Genomic DNA, 14,340 nt, shown 5'->3' on the forward strand with positions numbered 1-14,340 from the left:
CCCAATTTCCGATGGGGTTATGTTCCCCAAAACCCATAATAAGTCAAAAGTATTGTAAGTCAAAAATATTTAATATACCTAATACACACCTCTGCGTGACAAACTGAAAGATGCGGATTGCTGCCGCTGCCCAGTATTGCGAGAGAGTATTGCACCGCATATCACTTGCCCAGGAAAAAATCAAAATTCAAAGTACGGTTTCTACTGAAGGGGGGGGCGTGGTGGTGTGGTGGCATGGTGGTACAGTGGGTTTGGCCGAGGCCTGTTTTCCGGTGGGCCTGGGGTTTTAGTTCTGCTTGGGGTGCCCTGTGACCGACTGGCGTCCCATCCTGGGTGTGTCCCCTCCACCTCCAGCCTTATGCCCTGTGTTGCCGGGTTAGGCTTCAGTTCGCTGCGACCCCACTTGGGATAAGTGGTTGGTTTGTTTGTTTGTGTGTGTGTGTGTGTGTGTGTGTGTGTTGCAGCAGGTTTGGCCAGGTCCTGCTCTCTGGTGGATCTGGGGTTTGAGTCATGCTTGGGGTGCCTTGTGCCCGGTGTTCCTGGGTTAGGCTCCGGTTCACCACAACCCTGCTTGGGACAAGCGGTTTCAGTCAATGTGTGGGTTTATATTGAATGTCTGCTGCCAGCTCACCATCATAAAGTTGAAAAAATCGTAAGTTGAACCATCGTAAATTGGGGACAACCTGTATATTTGCACCTTTAGTGCAAGAATGAGAAGCAAGAAGTCCTTCGCACTCAGTCCTTTGTACATCACTGAGGGATTCAAACATTCATCAGAACAACCTACCACCAGCTTTACCTAATTCACTACTGCGTAAACCTCAGTCAACCCACATTCCAACAAGGTCCAAATAACATCCTCACCGTGTTCAACTCGTGGCACTGGCAAAAAGAAATAAGAAGTGAGAATGAAAAAAATGTACCACAGGCATCACAAAAACGAAATCTTGGAAGAAAAAGTCTATATTTGAGTTGATGAAGTGTTCTTCACAAAAACCTGAGACCTCTCTGCATGCCTCACTAGAAAGAAAAATTACATTGAAACGCTGCTTGAAGCAGCAAGCACGTGAAACAACGTTATGTAGGTGTGAGTGCCGCTCCTGGATGTTCAGAAGCACGTGCTGTGACTGCGGATCCTGCCTGCTGCGCTAATGACAGGCCTTGAAGGAACCACCAGGTTGCTGCGGTGCTCACGAATCCAGGGAGCTTTTTGGTCTTGTTGGAGGGGCCCTCAGCAAGTCTGAGACACTGATCCCAAAAGGCTGTAATTACCCAGGAAGCTCCTGTGTATTTGTTTGATTGACAAGTGTGCTCAAAATGAGGGATTGACTCAAGCGACACTTAAATTGTTATTATTTCAAATAATAAGTGTTTATCCATTCTGAATAGAACAGGAGACTTCCGAAAGTTCTTCAGAGAGTACAGCTGGTAAACAGTGGTATTGTACTACAGCACAGGTCCACCTAGGTCTCATCAATGCCTGTCTACTAAGGATCACACACACACTTGTCCTGAGCAGGGTCATGGTGAGCCAGAGCCTTGCCCTACAGCACAGGGCCAAGGGGGGAGATGCACACCCAGGACAGGACATCAGTCCATAACAAGGCATCCCAAGCATGGCTCAAACCCCACACTCACCACACAGTGGGCACTGGCTAAACCGACTGTGCCACTGTACCCCCATGCTAAGGGTCACCTCCTGTTATTTTTTCCTTTGGTTAAATCAGTGGACTCCCATTTTATTTTGTCATGCATGTATCTTTACATCCGTAATATCTATTAGACCCTGGATGTCAAGAGCCGAAGCTGCTTTCCATTGCCTTCTGCTATGTATAGTGATGCATTGGTGTCCTTAGGGTTAGGGTTAGGACTACAGTTAGTTACTACAGTGAACCTACCACTATGCATTGTACGTCACTACCAGGATTGCTGGCAGACCGAGGTCCTTGTCACACACGCTTGTTTCCAATTTACCATTATTAATATCGAAATGGATCCCCTTGACCTTGATTCAAATCTGAGTCATCCATTAGATATCGGAGTTCCCCTTATCATCTCAGCAGATGGTGCTTTCTGTTCTTACATTTTTTGAGAACCTAGGTTTGCAGTTATGCAACCTGTAAGGCTGGCCCATCCATCAGGACCTCCTTTGAGATGTCAGGGCTATTTCTAGTGCACCTATTTATACAGCACTCAGTTTGGTGAAAAGCTGGTTCATGCAAACAACCAGGCCATGAGTTGCAGAATGGCTGAGTTACTAAAACCTGCAGAAGCAACAGTAGCATTTGACTGCAGTTTTTTTTTTTTTCCTCATCACCTGTTTAATGCAGTACTTGCAGTGCAGCTGAAACATAATAGTGCAGGACTCCAAAACACCAATCGATTAACTGATAAAACCTGTCGATCACCAGCCACCTCTGACAAAACAGCAGAAACTGGTGGAATTATTGGAGGTTCTGTGGTTGCCCAGGATACACAGAAGCACTCCTGATTTTCTCTGCTGAGGTCTGCAATACATGATAAGGAGAAAAAAATGGTCATACAGTATACAGAGAGAAATATCCTTCTTATGTTCATGCATTTTCCCAAAACCATTGCTACCTTGTATCATAAATCTCATAGTGCTTACAGCTACCTCTTTGTCGCCTCGACCAGGTGAAATTGAGACGACCTACCTGCTAATTAAGGGCCACGATGCCAGTGCTGTAGATGAGTTCTCTCCAAGCCAGAGAGCTGCAATCACCGTTAGGTAGGTCATGTGTGAATTAGCAAGTAGGTCAGAGTTTGTAATCATGGCTGAACTACATTTCAGATCTAGGCCGACTCTACAGTGCAGAAGATACTTCTAACGTTGGCTTTGAATGCAGAGAGAAACCTGGGCAGAAACTGAATGAAAATGAAATGCAGAATTGCTTTGAAAACACCAAGTGAAAGTCGGGGCCGGATAATAACCCACAGTGCACGGTAATGAAATTAGAAGGCCTGAAGAAATAGCAGTGTGATGGCTTGCAAATTTAGCCATTTGACAATAAAAAGGTGTTTTATTGTTTCTTTGTGTTTGAATTTATTTACTCAGTGGAGCTACAAGCATGGGTGTATTAAAGAAGCATATACCTACCATTAAAGAAACAGTGCCAAACACTAAATATCCTTGATATGTTACATAGGGAGCATGGGAAAGGTTCGAGACCTTTTACAAGCAAGCACTTTATGTCTTATCCTCTACCCAAGAACAATGCCTTCTAAAGCCCGGAATAAACTGGTCTCCTGATGATGAAATGTGGCATTTTCCCCAATTAATCTCCCAAAGCGACACAGAATTTTTATGAAAAGGTGAGCTCCTGCTGCAATACACCAGTGAAATATGAACCTGCATAATGCAGTGGGACAGCTGAAGACTAAGACACTTTACCAGTGAGCATCATTTCATCTTGCCAACAGATGTTTAGCTTGAACTAAAAGAATTTTGAGTATTTATCCATTAAAAAAAAGAAAAAGTTTTTGACATTAAACCAAGGAATTTGATTTTATTTAACAGGAAAGGTCATTCAAGTCTACAAGAAGTAGACAAGCTTACAGTAGCGCTGCTGACTCACAGTGTCTGGGTGCTGTGAGAGGACAAGGGTTCAATCCCTGCTCAGCTTGTGTGGAGTTTGTGTGTTCTCCCTGTGTCTGTGTGGGTTTCCTCCCAGAGTCCAAAGAACACACTGTCTCTATTACTCACACACTAGGTTCCCCCTAGTGTGTGAGTGACAGAGAGAGTGTGTTCCACTGGTGTATGGATGAGTGACCCAGTGTAAGTAGTGTATCTAGCAGTGCAAGTCACCGCGGTGAATAAGGTGTGTGGGCTGATGACACTACATAGAGTTCATTGGAAGTCGCTTTGGAGAAAAGCAGCTGCTAAACAAATAAATGTAAGAAAGTGGAGGATATCACATTTTTGTATTCAGAAGTAACATCAGCATCATACATAAAGGGCATCAGTCAGAATCGCATGTGCTGACATGGGTTTGTTAGATCTTACCCCAATGCAAAAAAGAAACCAGCAAGCAATAAAGGAAAAAATAAATGAATGACTGAATAAATAAATAAATAACTTCAAAAATTCAAAGTGGACAAGTCCATAGTACATGCTGCTGTATAGGTTGTCATGTTTCTGTAGAATCAGGTCTAGCAAAGTTCGTCTCAATCCATGGACTGAATACAAGATCTGTACATATAAATATTCAACTTGGAGGAGTCTAAATTGTTACGCTTTTACATAATTGTTACACTAATGATCTTTCCTAAAGACTTGCAGCTATTGTTTTCTTGAATACACACAGACATTGTCTGAAACCGCTTGTCCCAAGTGGGGTCACAGCGAGCAGGAGCCTAACCAGGCAACATAGGATGCAAGGCTGGAGGGGGAAAGGGGACAAACCCAGGAAAGGACATCATCCATCACAAGGGACCCCAAGCAGGACTCGAACCGCAGAGCCACTAGAGAGCAGGCACAGGCCAAACCCGCTGCACCACTGTGCCCCCGTTTTCTTCAAAAATTAAGTCTAGAAACACATGCTGGTGGTTTCAGTGGGGGGCGACACTCAAAGCTAACTGTGAGCACAGTCCATCAAGAGAAACACGCTGAGGTACCTGCTACTTCCAGCACCAGCACTAAGTTTTCTTAAAAAAGAAATAAAAGTGAACAAAACTGCACTGAAGCATACGAAATGTCTCTGAAGCTTTTCGTAGAAAACAAGCCAGTTTTCTCTGAAGCATTACCTTTCCGCAGCTGTGTGCTCCACCAGGTATGACATTTCACACCATTAAGGACCATGAGCTTGTCAGTGCTCATTGTTACCGTATGAGCTGTTACTCATTTGGGGTAGGGATTTAACTTTAACTGGATTTTTTCATCCCCTATATAGGGAAATGCGAGATCAATAATTACAAATGCCATTAGCTTTATCAAATCAAGGGCTCTGTAGTTACCCCACTCACTACAAGCCTATCCTGCCTATGAGCAGCTCCACAAGCCTACTGTGTCTGTATAGGTGATACTTTTTGTGTTGCACAGTGACAGCTTCTCCAAGGATGGCAGATGGTTTGACATGCTGACAACAGTTGTTCTGTGATTACCACTGTCCAAGAATCTGAAGCTGTCAGGTCATAAATTGACAAGATTCCAGAACAGAGTGGCAGGAACAGATGTGCATCCTACATATATAAAGTGCAGCACAATATATGCAATTGTAATTCATGACAACGGTTGACAGATGTGCAAAAATCTAATATCTTTGAGACAAAACAGGAAGCCGGGGACTACAAGGCACGCGCTAAAGGCATCCCATGAGTCAAAAAATGTAAAGCAAACCAAACAAGACAGCACTGCTGGAAAGCTATACTTGCTATTGCGAGCTAATTTGAAAGACAATTACTCTGCGGGGGTTCGAGAGGAAAGGAGCAGGAACAGAGACGGAGTGTGTGCTGACCTACATACCATGAGCAAATCTCCTTTTAAAATGAAAAGGACAGAAAAGTCTCTTAAATGACTCAACCCACCTGCTTGTGTATGCACTCCCGCCCCCAACACACACACACACACACACACACACACACTTCCACCTACATTGTGAAATAACGACTTTGCAGCCAGAATGAGGTGATGGGCACCCCACGCTTCCACCGACTGCAGGGAAACCAACTTCTATCGACAGAGTTATGCAACCCACTCCCCTGCACCAAATTCAGAGGTCATCCTGGTGCCACGTGACACGCAGAAACAGCACCTTTTTTTCCCCACTAAGAAACCCGTTAAGTCAACGTGTCAGTTTCAAGTCTTTCATACAGGTTTATTTTCGCTTTTCATTGATTTCAGACGAACACGGATACGTTGCAACGCCCATGTGGACACTCAGATTGCCGTGTATAATCACAAGGACGAAAAGTTAAGATGTCTTTTTTCCCCTTGTTTTGGTCAACATTTCCTCTCTTGTGTTCAGGTCTTAATGTAGAAATCAAGCACGTGTTTTCCCTTGCAGAAAAAATATGAGCGCTACATTTACGCTAAAGAAAAACAATGAGCACATCTCTCTCGCTCTCACGCTCACCTTTACCCTCTTGTACGGTGCAGTGCAGGATTCTCTGGCTCAAAAGACAATGAGTGAGGTGTAGGTGTAGGTGTTGGGCGGGCGAGGGCTCTCCATGGTTCTGAAATAGTACCACTGACCAAGATCGGCAGATGGGGGCGCTAGACGTACGCAGCCTTGTCAAAAGTCACTTTTGGTTTGTGAGTGCTGGATTTACGAGGCACCTCGATGTAAACAATAATCACCACGTTCCAAAGCACTAGAAAAAAAAAAGTAATGAAAACCGAGAAATTGACCAGCCTTGAAGAGCCCTACAAGTCATGCTGCCAGCTCTGCGTTCGTCCAGTTCGTATCTCAAATTACTCACCATGTTGACTTCAGAAACCATGTCGATGCTGGAGATGTCTATGCTCATGCCAACATCCACGGGGGGACCTTCGGGTAAGAGACAGGGGCCGTGCATTAATACCTGGCCATCCTGTGAACTTGGAGATGCTTCTGGCTGCGATGTGGCCACCCTGGTGCCAAGCTCTCATGTGTGGTTTTACCAGCATGGAGCTGAGGGTTAAAAACGTGCTTTTATTTCACATTAGAGAAATCATTTACCTCCAAAATCAGGCCTCAAACGAATGTCATATCCTTTGAGCAGCTTGTCCACGGTCGCTTTCACATATGACATGTTGCTGGGCTCGTTTGCGCTGGAGAGGAGAGGGAGCAAGGAGGAGAGAGGAGAAACAGATTGAACAGACGTGCTCATCACGTTCTCAGCGAGCAGCGCACCGTCAGCAGAGAAATATTGAATATGAGAAGGAAATAAGAATAAGACCACACACGTCGACACGTCAAAAAAGAAAAGAAAAAAACTGACCTCTGCGCACAGCGGACCATGGAGATGGAGATCACTAAAGGGAGGAACAGGATCCCGGCACAGCGTCGCTCCTGCGCCGTCCACATCCCGAACTTTGAGGAGGGGAGAGGCTCCCTGAGGCTGATGCTTCCAGGAACGAAAACTTGGTCCGGGGAGGCAGAGATTCCCAGCAAGAGGAGAAACGCATGCGCGTCGCTTTAACCAACATCGACATCAACGCGCTGCTTCTTTATTCGTGTAGCGCTTCACTTTCCGAACGACGGAAGGAAAACAATTCCAACGATCGATTGCATTTTTTTTTTTTTTTTTTTGTTTATATCTGGCGGTCGCACAGGTGTGGCTGTCAAACCAGAATCAATATGCAGATGGAATCCAGCAGCCCTCAGGTAAACTTGGATACATGATCACAAGATGCTTCCGTGTCCGAGTCAAAATGTCCTGATAAGCTCGTCGTCCCCCACGTGCTGCCACAGAGAAGAGTGAATTATTGTTGTTATGATTATTACAATGATCGCGTCCTGCTGCGCGCGCCTCGTCCTCCATCCATCATGCTCAGAGACAGAGAGAGAGAGAGAGAGAGAGAGAGCGAGAGAGAGAGAGAGAGGAAAAAAAAAAGAAAACGGATTCAACGAGCTGCGCGTTTCGCTCCGTCCATCTGAAGTCCTGGGTTCCTCACTGGCACCATGCAGGCATCATCATGTGGTACGAATCAAAGCAAAGGAAGTTTATTATTGTATAATAAGACTAAAAATCCCGATGGGTAAAAAAAAAAAAAAAAAAAAAAAAAAAAGACAGTCTTTTTGTCATCATCATGTCATCTTCTGGAGTCTTTGCGTACAAGTTAAACATAGCAAGTCCACCCTGTCGGCGCTGGAAGGGTTTCGTTGTCAGTTCCGTGCAACACCTCCCGTGTTGAAACCCTCACCTTGCAGAAAGACACACATCTCTTTCCACTGGATGACAACATTTATATGAGCCATAAACTAGTGTGGCTATAAAGAGGAGATTGCAGCAATTCACAGGTTCCATACATGTCTACCTCAACTAGGGGTCAAGTGGGGGTCCAAAAGGTCCTAGTTTTTAGGGTTTAAAATCTGAAGGTTCCCAATCTGAATTGTTCTCCTATTAGTCAAGGTACTTACCCTTAACTGATACAGTAAGAACACCCAGATGTAGAATGGATCAGTTGATTATCATTGTGTAGGTGTTAGGTAAATATGCAAATTACTCTAAAATATAACAAATAATTTCTGTTAATAAATTGACAGCTCCTTTTGCAATGTTTAAAACATTAGTACCATTACAGATGTACCCCACTGCACTGCTTATAAGTAATAGAGTGTCATTTTCTGTTATGGCACCAGCACAGTGAATTTTCCATTTACACTCATTATAGTGGACACAGTAATTGGATATCTGTGAATGCAATTTATTTTTACTTAATGAATTTTTAAAGCTTAGATTATGGCTAATAGACATTCCAGAAAAATAATCAGGGAATCAAGTAATTATTGTACAATCCCTTGTACTGTCTCAGCAACTGTATTATGTGATTTCTATTATTAGATACAAAGTCATGGTTGAATGGGAAACAACCACGATAATAGCATTTCAATTTTTACATTTTCAGTATATCAGAAGGACAAAGGGGGTTTAGGCGCCTGAAGTGGTCAAGTCAACAGTCTAGTGGTACATCTGACAGCGGGGACTTTCTCAAATGCTGCCAATGGAATAGTCATAGTTGAAGGTAGTGCTGTGTTATGAACGAGGAAGAAAGGAACCAAGTCTTCAGTGACAAGTAATTTTCAAAGTCAAGGTCAACTTTATGGTGACTGCCGCAATAAGTTTAGAACATACATTTGAGCGAAATAGAATTTCTCTTGGAACACGGTGTGACGTAGAGGACAACATATACAGCATATACTATTGCTGCTATAGCGCAGCTCACAATAACTAACCACTAAACTAAAAACAGTATGGAATAGTGGTGTGGTCGGTACAATAAATAGAACTGTAAACAGATGTTGAAATGTTAGTGCAAAAAACTGAGTATATGTACAATAATTAATGTGACCTAATGTTGGTTGATGTGGAGTATATTAAAGAAATAGAGCAGCTATACTTGTGATAGACACCAATTTCAGTGAGGTTTCAGTAGAGACTGTCAGGAACCTGTGATTTCACATCAGCTTCCCTGTATGGCTACTTAATATTCAGGAAAAATTTGGATCATCAACATTTTAAGTGACTGTGGCTGCTTTATTATTTTTTAGTTTCCTTAATCATTGTATAAATTTTACTAGAAGAAAGCATACTACTGTCCTAAAAGCTGTTTATATGTGTGCAAAAGTGATGATGGCCTGTAAATATAATATGCGTTTGTGTTTCAGCAGTAACAAGGTCCTTCCAGATGAACTCACTTTCTAAAATAAAATATTTTGAACTTTTGTTACATTATTAAATGTGCATGATGTGTAATTCTGATTTTATGGTTCAGACATATAGTTTGATGAGTGTTGCTGCCCTTTTCGTTGCCCATAAATGTTGGGACAAGGGCCAAAACAAGCAAGTGAAATTCCAAAATCACTGTTGAAACAACCTTTTTTTATACATGATTTCATGAGTTCGTACCGGGTCATATTTTGAATTCTAAAATGAATGCTTGATGTGTTAGTAACAATTCTCCGGTATGATTACATAAATGCCTACAATAAGATAGTGTATCGCAGCAATATGTGGACGGGTGGGTCATTCGGTCTCCATTAGTGTAGAGCTGAGAAGTCACTAAATTATGCCTGCTGCTTTGGTTGTGACACACTTAGTTTTTGGCAAAATAATCACATTGCACCAACCTACCTCCGCAAATGTGTTCCAAAGCACTTTAACATCTTCCTTCTAATTGGCAAGAAAGAGACAAAGTTGGGACCTCACACAGGCACAGTTAATACTGAGCAACAAATATCTCACAATGACATCCAGTGCTGAAAATGCAACGGCCAAAAACTCAAGGATGGAAAAGGAATAAACAGGGAAAAGAAGGACCTGAGGAAGGAGATGCTATTAAACAGAAATGCAAATAGCCAAGAGATGGAGCCCTTCTCTTATGACATGGGCTTCTTCAGCAGCACCACGGCAACAGCTTCCAGCAGAAATTCTCTCTGTTGCCACAGGCAGGAAACTGTCACATGGACTTTGCAAACATGCAAAACCTGTGGCTGTTCAGATGCTGATTTCACACTGGGAAATTTAATGAGGTCTCACAATATGCATTAAGTGTTCACAAAACATTTTAGTAAACATAATGTTACTGGTGATACTTGTGACCTGTATGGAACAGAGATGATCCCTTTATTTTCATTAAAGCCTAAACATTAATAATAAATGCTATTGTGAATTGCGATGCAGATATTTATATCTTTTAAAATATAGGTATGTAATAGTGAACAACAACAACAATAATAATAATAATAATAATAATAATAATACATTTTGCTTAAAAATAAACACGGGCGAGGCCATCACGTTTTCCGTGATGTTTTCATATTCATCCCGCAAGGAATTCTCTCTGCCGCAGAGTAATTTAAAAAACACAAAGGCTTTTGCATCTAATATCCTGGCTGTAATTCCCTTTTTCAGCAGCAAACATCCTACCAAAGAGGAGCATCACATCAGAACCTGTGATGCAGAAGTTCAGTGATATTCAGCAAATATGCACTGAGCAGAGGATTACGAAAGGACGTTGTCCTTTTCCTGGACCCCCCATTTTCTTGTGCTTCTTTCTCGAAGTTATTGAAATGTGAAGTGCGGGAGGCTTTGCGTCTTCAAACTCATGAGCTCCTCTAATTGGCAGACATTAATACTTCAAGGGATGTCGAGCTTTTTGTTCTAATTTCGCCTTATCAGTAAAAACCAGACGCGGACACGCCCACTCAGTGTCCCGGCAGCCGATTGGACAGTTGCAACATGTGGCTCCCTGCCATTGGACCTTGTGCTGATTTTTTTCAAAAAAGAAAAATTCCCTCCTCTCTACTCCCTCTGTCAGGTGCCCTAGGAGGGGCGCTCCAGAGCCTGACATTGAACTCAGCCAATGGCTTCCTTCTGAGAAACTGCCATCTATAAGCAGAGAAGAGGTCTACAAGGAATTTTGAAATCCCCCTCTCCCTCGGGTTCTTGTCCTTCAGAGTTCTTCCTGCTTCTCAGGGTTGGAGAAGGTTGACATCCTCCATCCTCAGTTTACCTACCAGTGTACCTTCCATAGCCTAAGACTTTTTTGTACATTTTCAAGCCTTCAAGAATCCCATCCGACAGTTATTCCACAAAACATCTCCTCAAAGCTGCGAAAGTTGAGACCGTGCGTGTGTGTGCGTGCATGTGTGTGTGCATGCGCAAAAGAGTCCATTCACTGCTGCTGAAAAACAGTGTCAGTAAAACATGGAGAGTCGAGTAGCTGCTGACAGCCAGTAAATACTGCGCAATATACTGCCATGCGAGCGGCCCTCCATTAAGCTCCTAATAAAACTTTTGGAGGGCGAATCGGGTTCAAGACCTTGCAGGATGCTCACGACATAAATACACTGGGCGTGCGACAAACTTTATTTAACCTTGATAAAGACTGAAAAAACATATGTAGACCACCCACTATAATGACAGTAATAATAATAATTATTATTATTATTATACAGCCATTGAAATAAATAAATCCTGTCAACTGAAAAGAATCTGGCTTGCTGTTGTACTTTGTGTTTGTTTATACCTGAGAAAGAAGGCTATAAAAAATGACATGCATTCAGTTCTCCAAGAAAGTGCTCATTTGCAAAAAGGGACATCTGGTTCTCAGCATATTGCTTTGTAAATGAGGACTCTCATATTCAGATGCATAACATTTTTGTATAAATACCAATAAGAAATCTGGAGACTGAGCCAAGCTCTTAGTGTCACACCCCAGAGAGTGAATGAAAAGGCAGTAAAACATGTCTATGGCTGAAAGGAACAGGTTATGGTCGGGCCCACAGAAGATGCTGATTTCAAATGCAATGTACTGAGATGCCGTTGATGTCCAAAATGGTCTGGATCAACTCAGTAATTTTTTTAAAATTACTTTTCAAACTAGCAGAGAGCTGTGTAGTGGTTTGAGCCATTGCCCTGCAGTCTTACCGTTCCTGCCCCTGCTGTAGTACCCTTGACCAAGGTGCTTAGCCAGATCTGACACAGTACGAATTACTCAGCTGTATAAATAAGTAAATAATTGTACAGTTGATTGTCTAACATTACAAGTCACCTTGGACAGCAGTGTGAGTTAAATGATAAAGTACGTTAAATTTTCAATTTAGAATTTCACTCAAAACTTGCAGACTTTGGCTTTTGACTGTGACCTCCCTTGTGACCAAGGGTAGCAGGTATTGTAGTACTTCAGGAAATTGACCAGTAAACTAAAGGCTGCTAGTTAATGGTACAAAGGTCCAGCTGTAGTGTTACTGCTTGAGTGGAATAATATATTATAGCAGTAGGATTAAAGTTTTCTCTTTATCATTATTAGGAGGGGTGTAGCTCAGAATTCTGCCCCCCTGAAATAATATTACACACACATACGCTGGCTGAAACCGCTTGTCCCAAACGGGGTCACGGTGAACCGGAGCCTATCCCGGCAACACAGGGCATAAGGCTGGAGGGGGAGGGAACACAGCTAGGATGGAACACCGGTCCATCACAAGGCACCCCAGCTGGGACTCGAACCCCAGACCCACCAGAGAGCAGGACTCAGCCAAACCTGCTGTACCACCGTGCAATAAAACTACAACACCCCCCCGAATTAATTTTTAAATTTACAGCTGGAAGTGGCCATGTCCAAGTGTGGACCTTAAGATTCATCATCACGATTCACCCCAACAGAAGTGGCCTTCATCATTAATTCTATTCTATTCTATTCTATTCTATTCTATTCTATTCCAATTTGTCTTTTTTTTGTTCTGTTTTGTTTTGTTTCTTATTTATTAGGAAAAATACAAGATATAGTTTCCTGGAATGTGTAAAGAAAAGGAAAAGAGGTCAGCATGTAAATATGAAGTGGGCATAAAATCTTACCTTCAGCCTGTTAACAAACACACAGCAGCCATGCATCAGTTTTCCCGAAGGCGTTGAATTTATGCACTTTTAATGTACTTTTTTAGTGTCATTGCTCACATCAGAAGGTACCACGGGGACGTGGTCCCAGCGGGTGATGGCACCACTTCCCTCCTCCTCTCCCCTGAGGAACAGGCCCCCCACCAGCAGTAGCAGATGTATCCACAGCGCTTGGTGGGACCACGTTGCTGAGCCATCGAAAGCTCATACAGGAACTATGCATGTTGCTCTCTTAGTTGCAATTCTTCTACATACAGTATGTACAGTCAAGAGTTTTTCTATTCCCACTGGCTTTTCTTAACCACCACAGCACATTTCATGTATACTTGTTTAATTTCACTCTTATTCCTGTGTTTTATTCCTTTTTTGGAAATAAAGAAAACAAACATTGAAGGTCACTTTAAAGTACGAGCAACAAAATATTAATGACAGCAGCAACTGAAAAGGTGTTGCGCTTGAGACCTGGTATTGCCGAGGATGCCCAGGTGGGGGCAAATGAGAGCTGCTCTCTTGTCCTGATCAGACTCCCTCTTGCATTCTATTGTATCTGTTGGTTTTAAACCTTAATGAGGGGACATGCAGCTGCGGGAATTAAATTTAAAATTAGACAAGACCTAACCTCAGGCAGAACAGAAATCCAGTGACGCTGGAGTGGGTACAGCACACATCTGGTTTCACTGAGAGATGAGCTTTGTGCTCTGCTGTCTCGTGGTATAAATCAGCTAATAGAATAGTATAGCTAAATAATAGTTAGTATGTTCATACTAAAATACTAGCTAATAAATTAATTTTAAAAAGGGCTCACAAATACCTATAAACCCCAAGTGCTACTTTAGAAGGCTGGTGACCCTGTGTTTCCTTTGCTCTGATTTTCTAATTGTATAAATGCATCCTTTGACATGTGTGTCATTATGGGACCAGTTTATACGTGGCTCTGGGTAAATGATTTCATTTTCTAAGTGTTCTGTGAACTGCGCCCCCTTCCAGCACCCCCTATGTATGGATGCCCTCGTAGGACAGCATGCAGCACCCTCTGAAAGTCAATGCACCGCTGCCTTAATGTTGTCCTCTACTGAGAATGACAGGAATATCGTTGCCTTTAGAGAAAATGCTGATCCACTGCTTGACGCACAGAATGTGAGAGAAGGCATCATCATTATTATTATTATTATTATTATTATTATTATTATTATTAGCCAAAGGACCACATATCAGCTCTTTCCAATACATCACCTGCTGCCCTGCTTGTTTAAGAATAAGCCATATCATAACTTTTTTCAT

General features: G+C 42.6%; 1 protein-coding gene across 1 annotated transcript in view; it reads right to left on the bottom strand.

Moving 5' to 3' along the window:
- The window catches only part of LOC108938825 (gamma-aminobutyric acid receptor subunit beta-1-like), a 47,134-nt gene extending 39,643 nt beyond the window's left edge, over positions 1–7,491 (bottom strand). The window contains exons 1-3 of the mRNA XM_018759768.2: positions 6,940–7,491; positions 6,678–6,769; positions 6,439–6,506 (exon numbers count right to left, since the gene is read on the bottom strand). Of these exons, the coding sequence (XP_018615284.1) occupies positions 6,439–6,506; positions 6,678–6,769; positions 6,940–7,025 (246 nt within the window). The 5' untranslated portion in view covers positions 7,026–7,491. The remainder of the gene's footprint in view (positions 1–6,438; positions 6,507–6,677; positions 6,770–6,939) is intronic.
- Positions 7,492–14,340: the final 6,849 nt, after the last annotated feature.

This window comes from Scleropages formosus, chromosome 5, assembly GCF_900964775.1.
Source record: "Scleropages formosus chromosome 5, fSclFor1.1, whole genome shotgun sequence".
Classification (NCBI taxonomy): Eukaryota; Metazoa; Chordata; class Actinopteri; order Osteoglossiformes; family Osteoglossidae; genus Scleropages; species Scleropages formosus.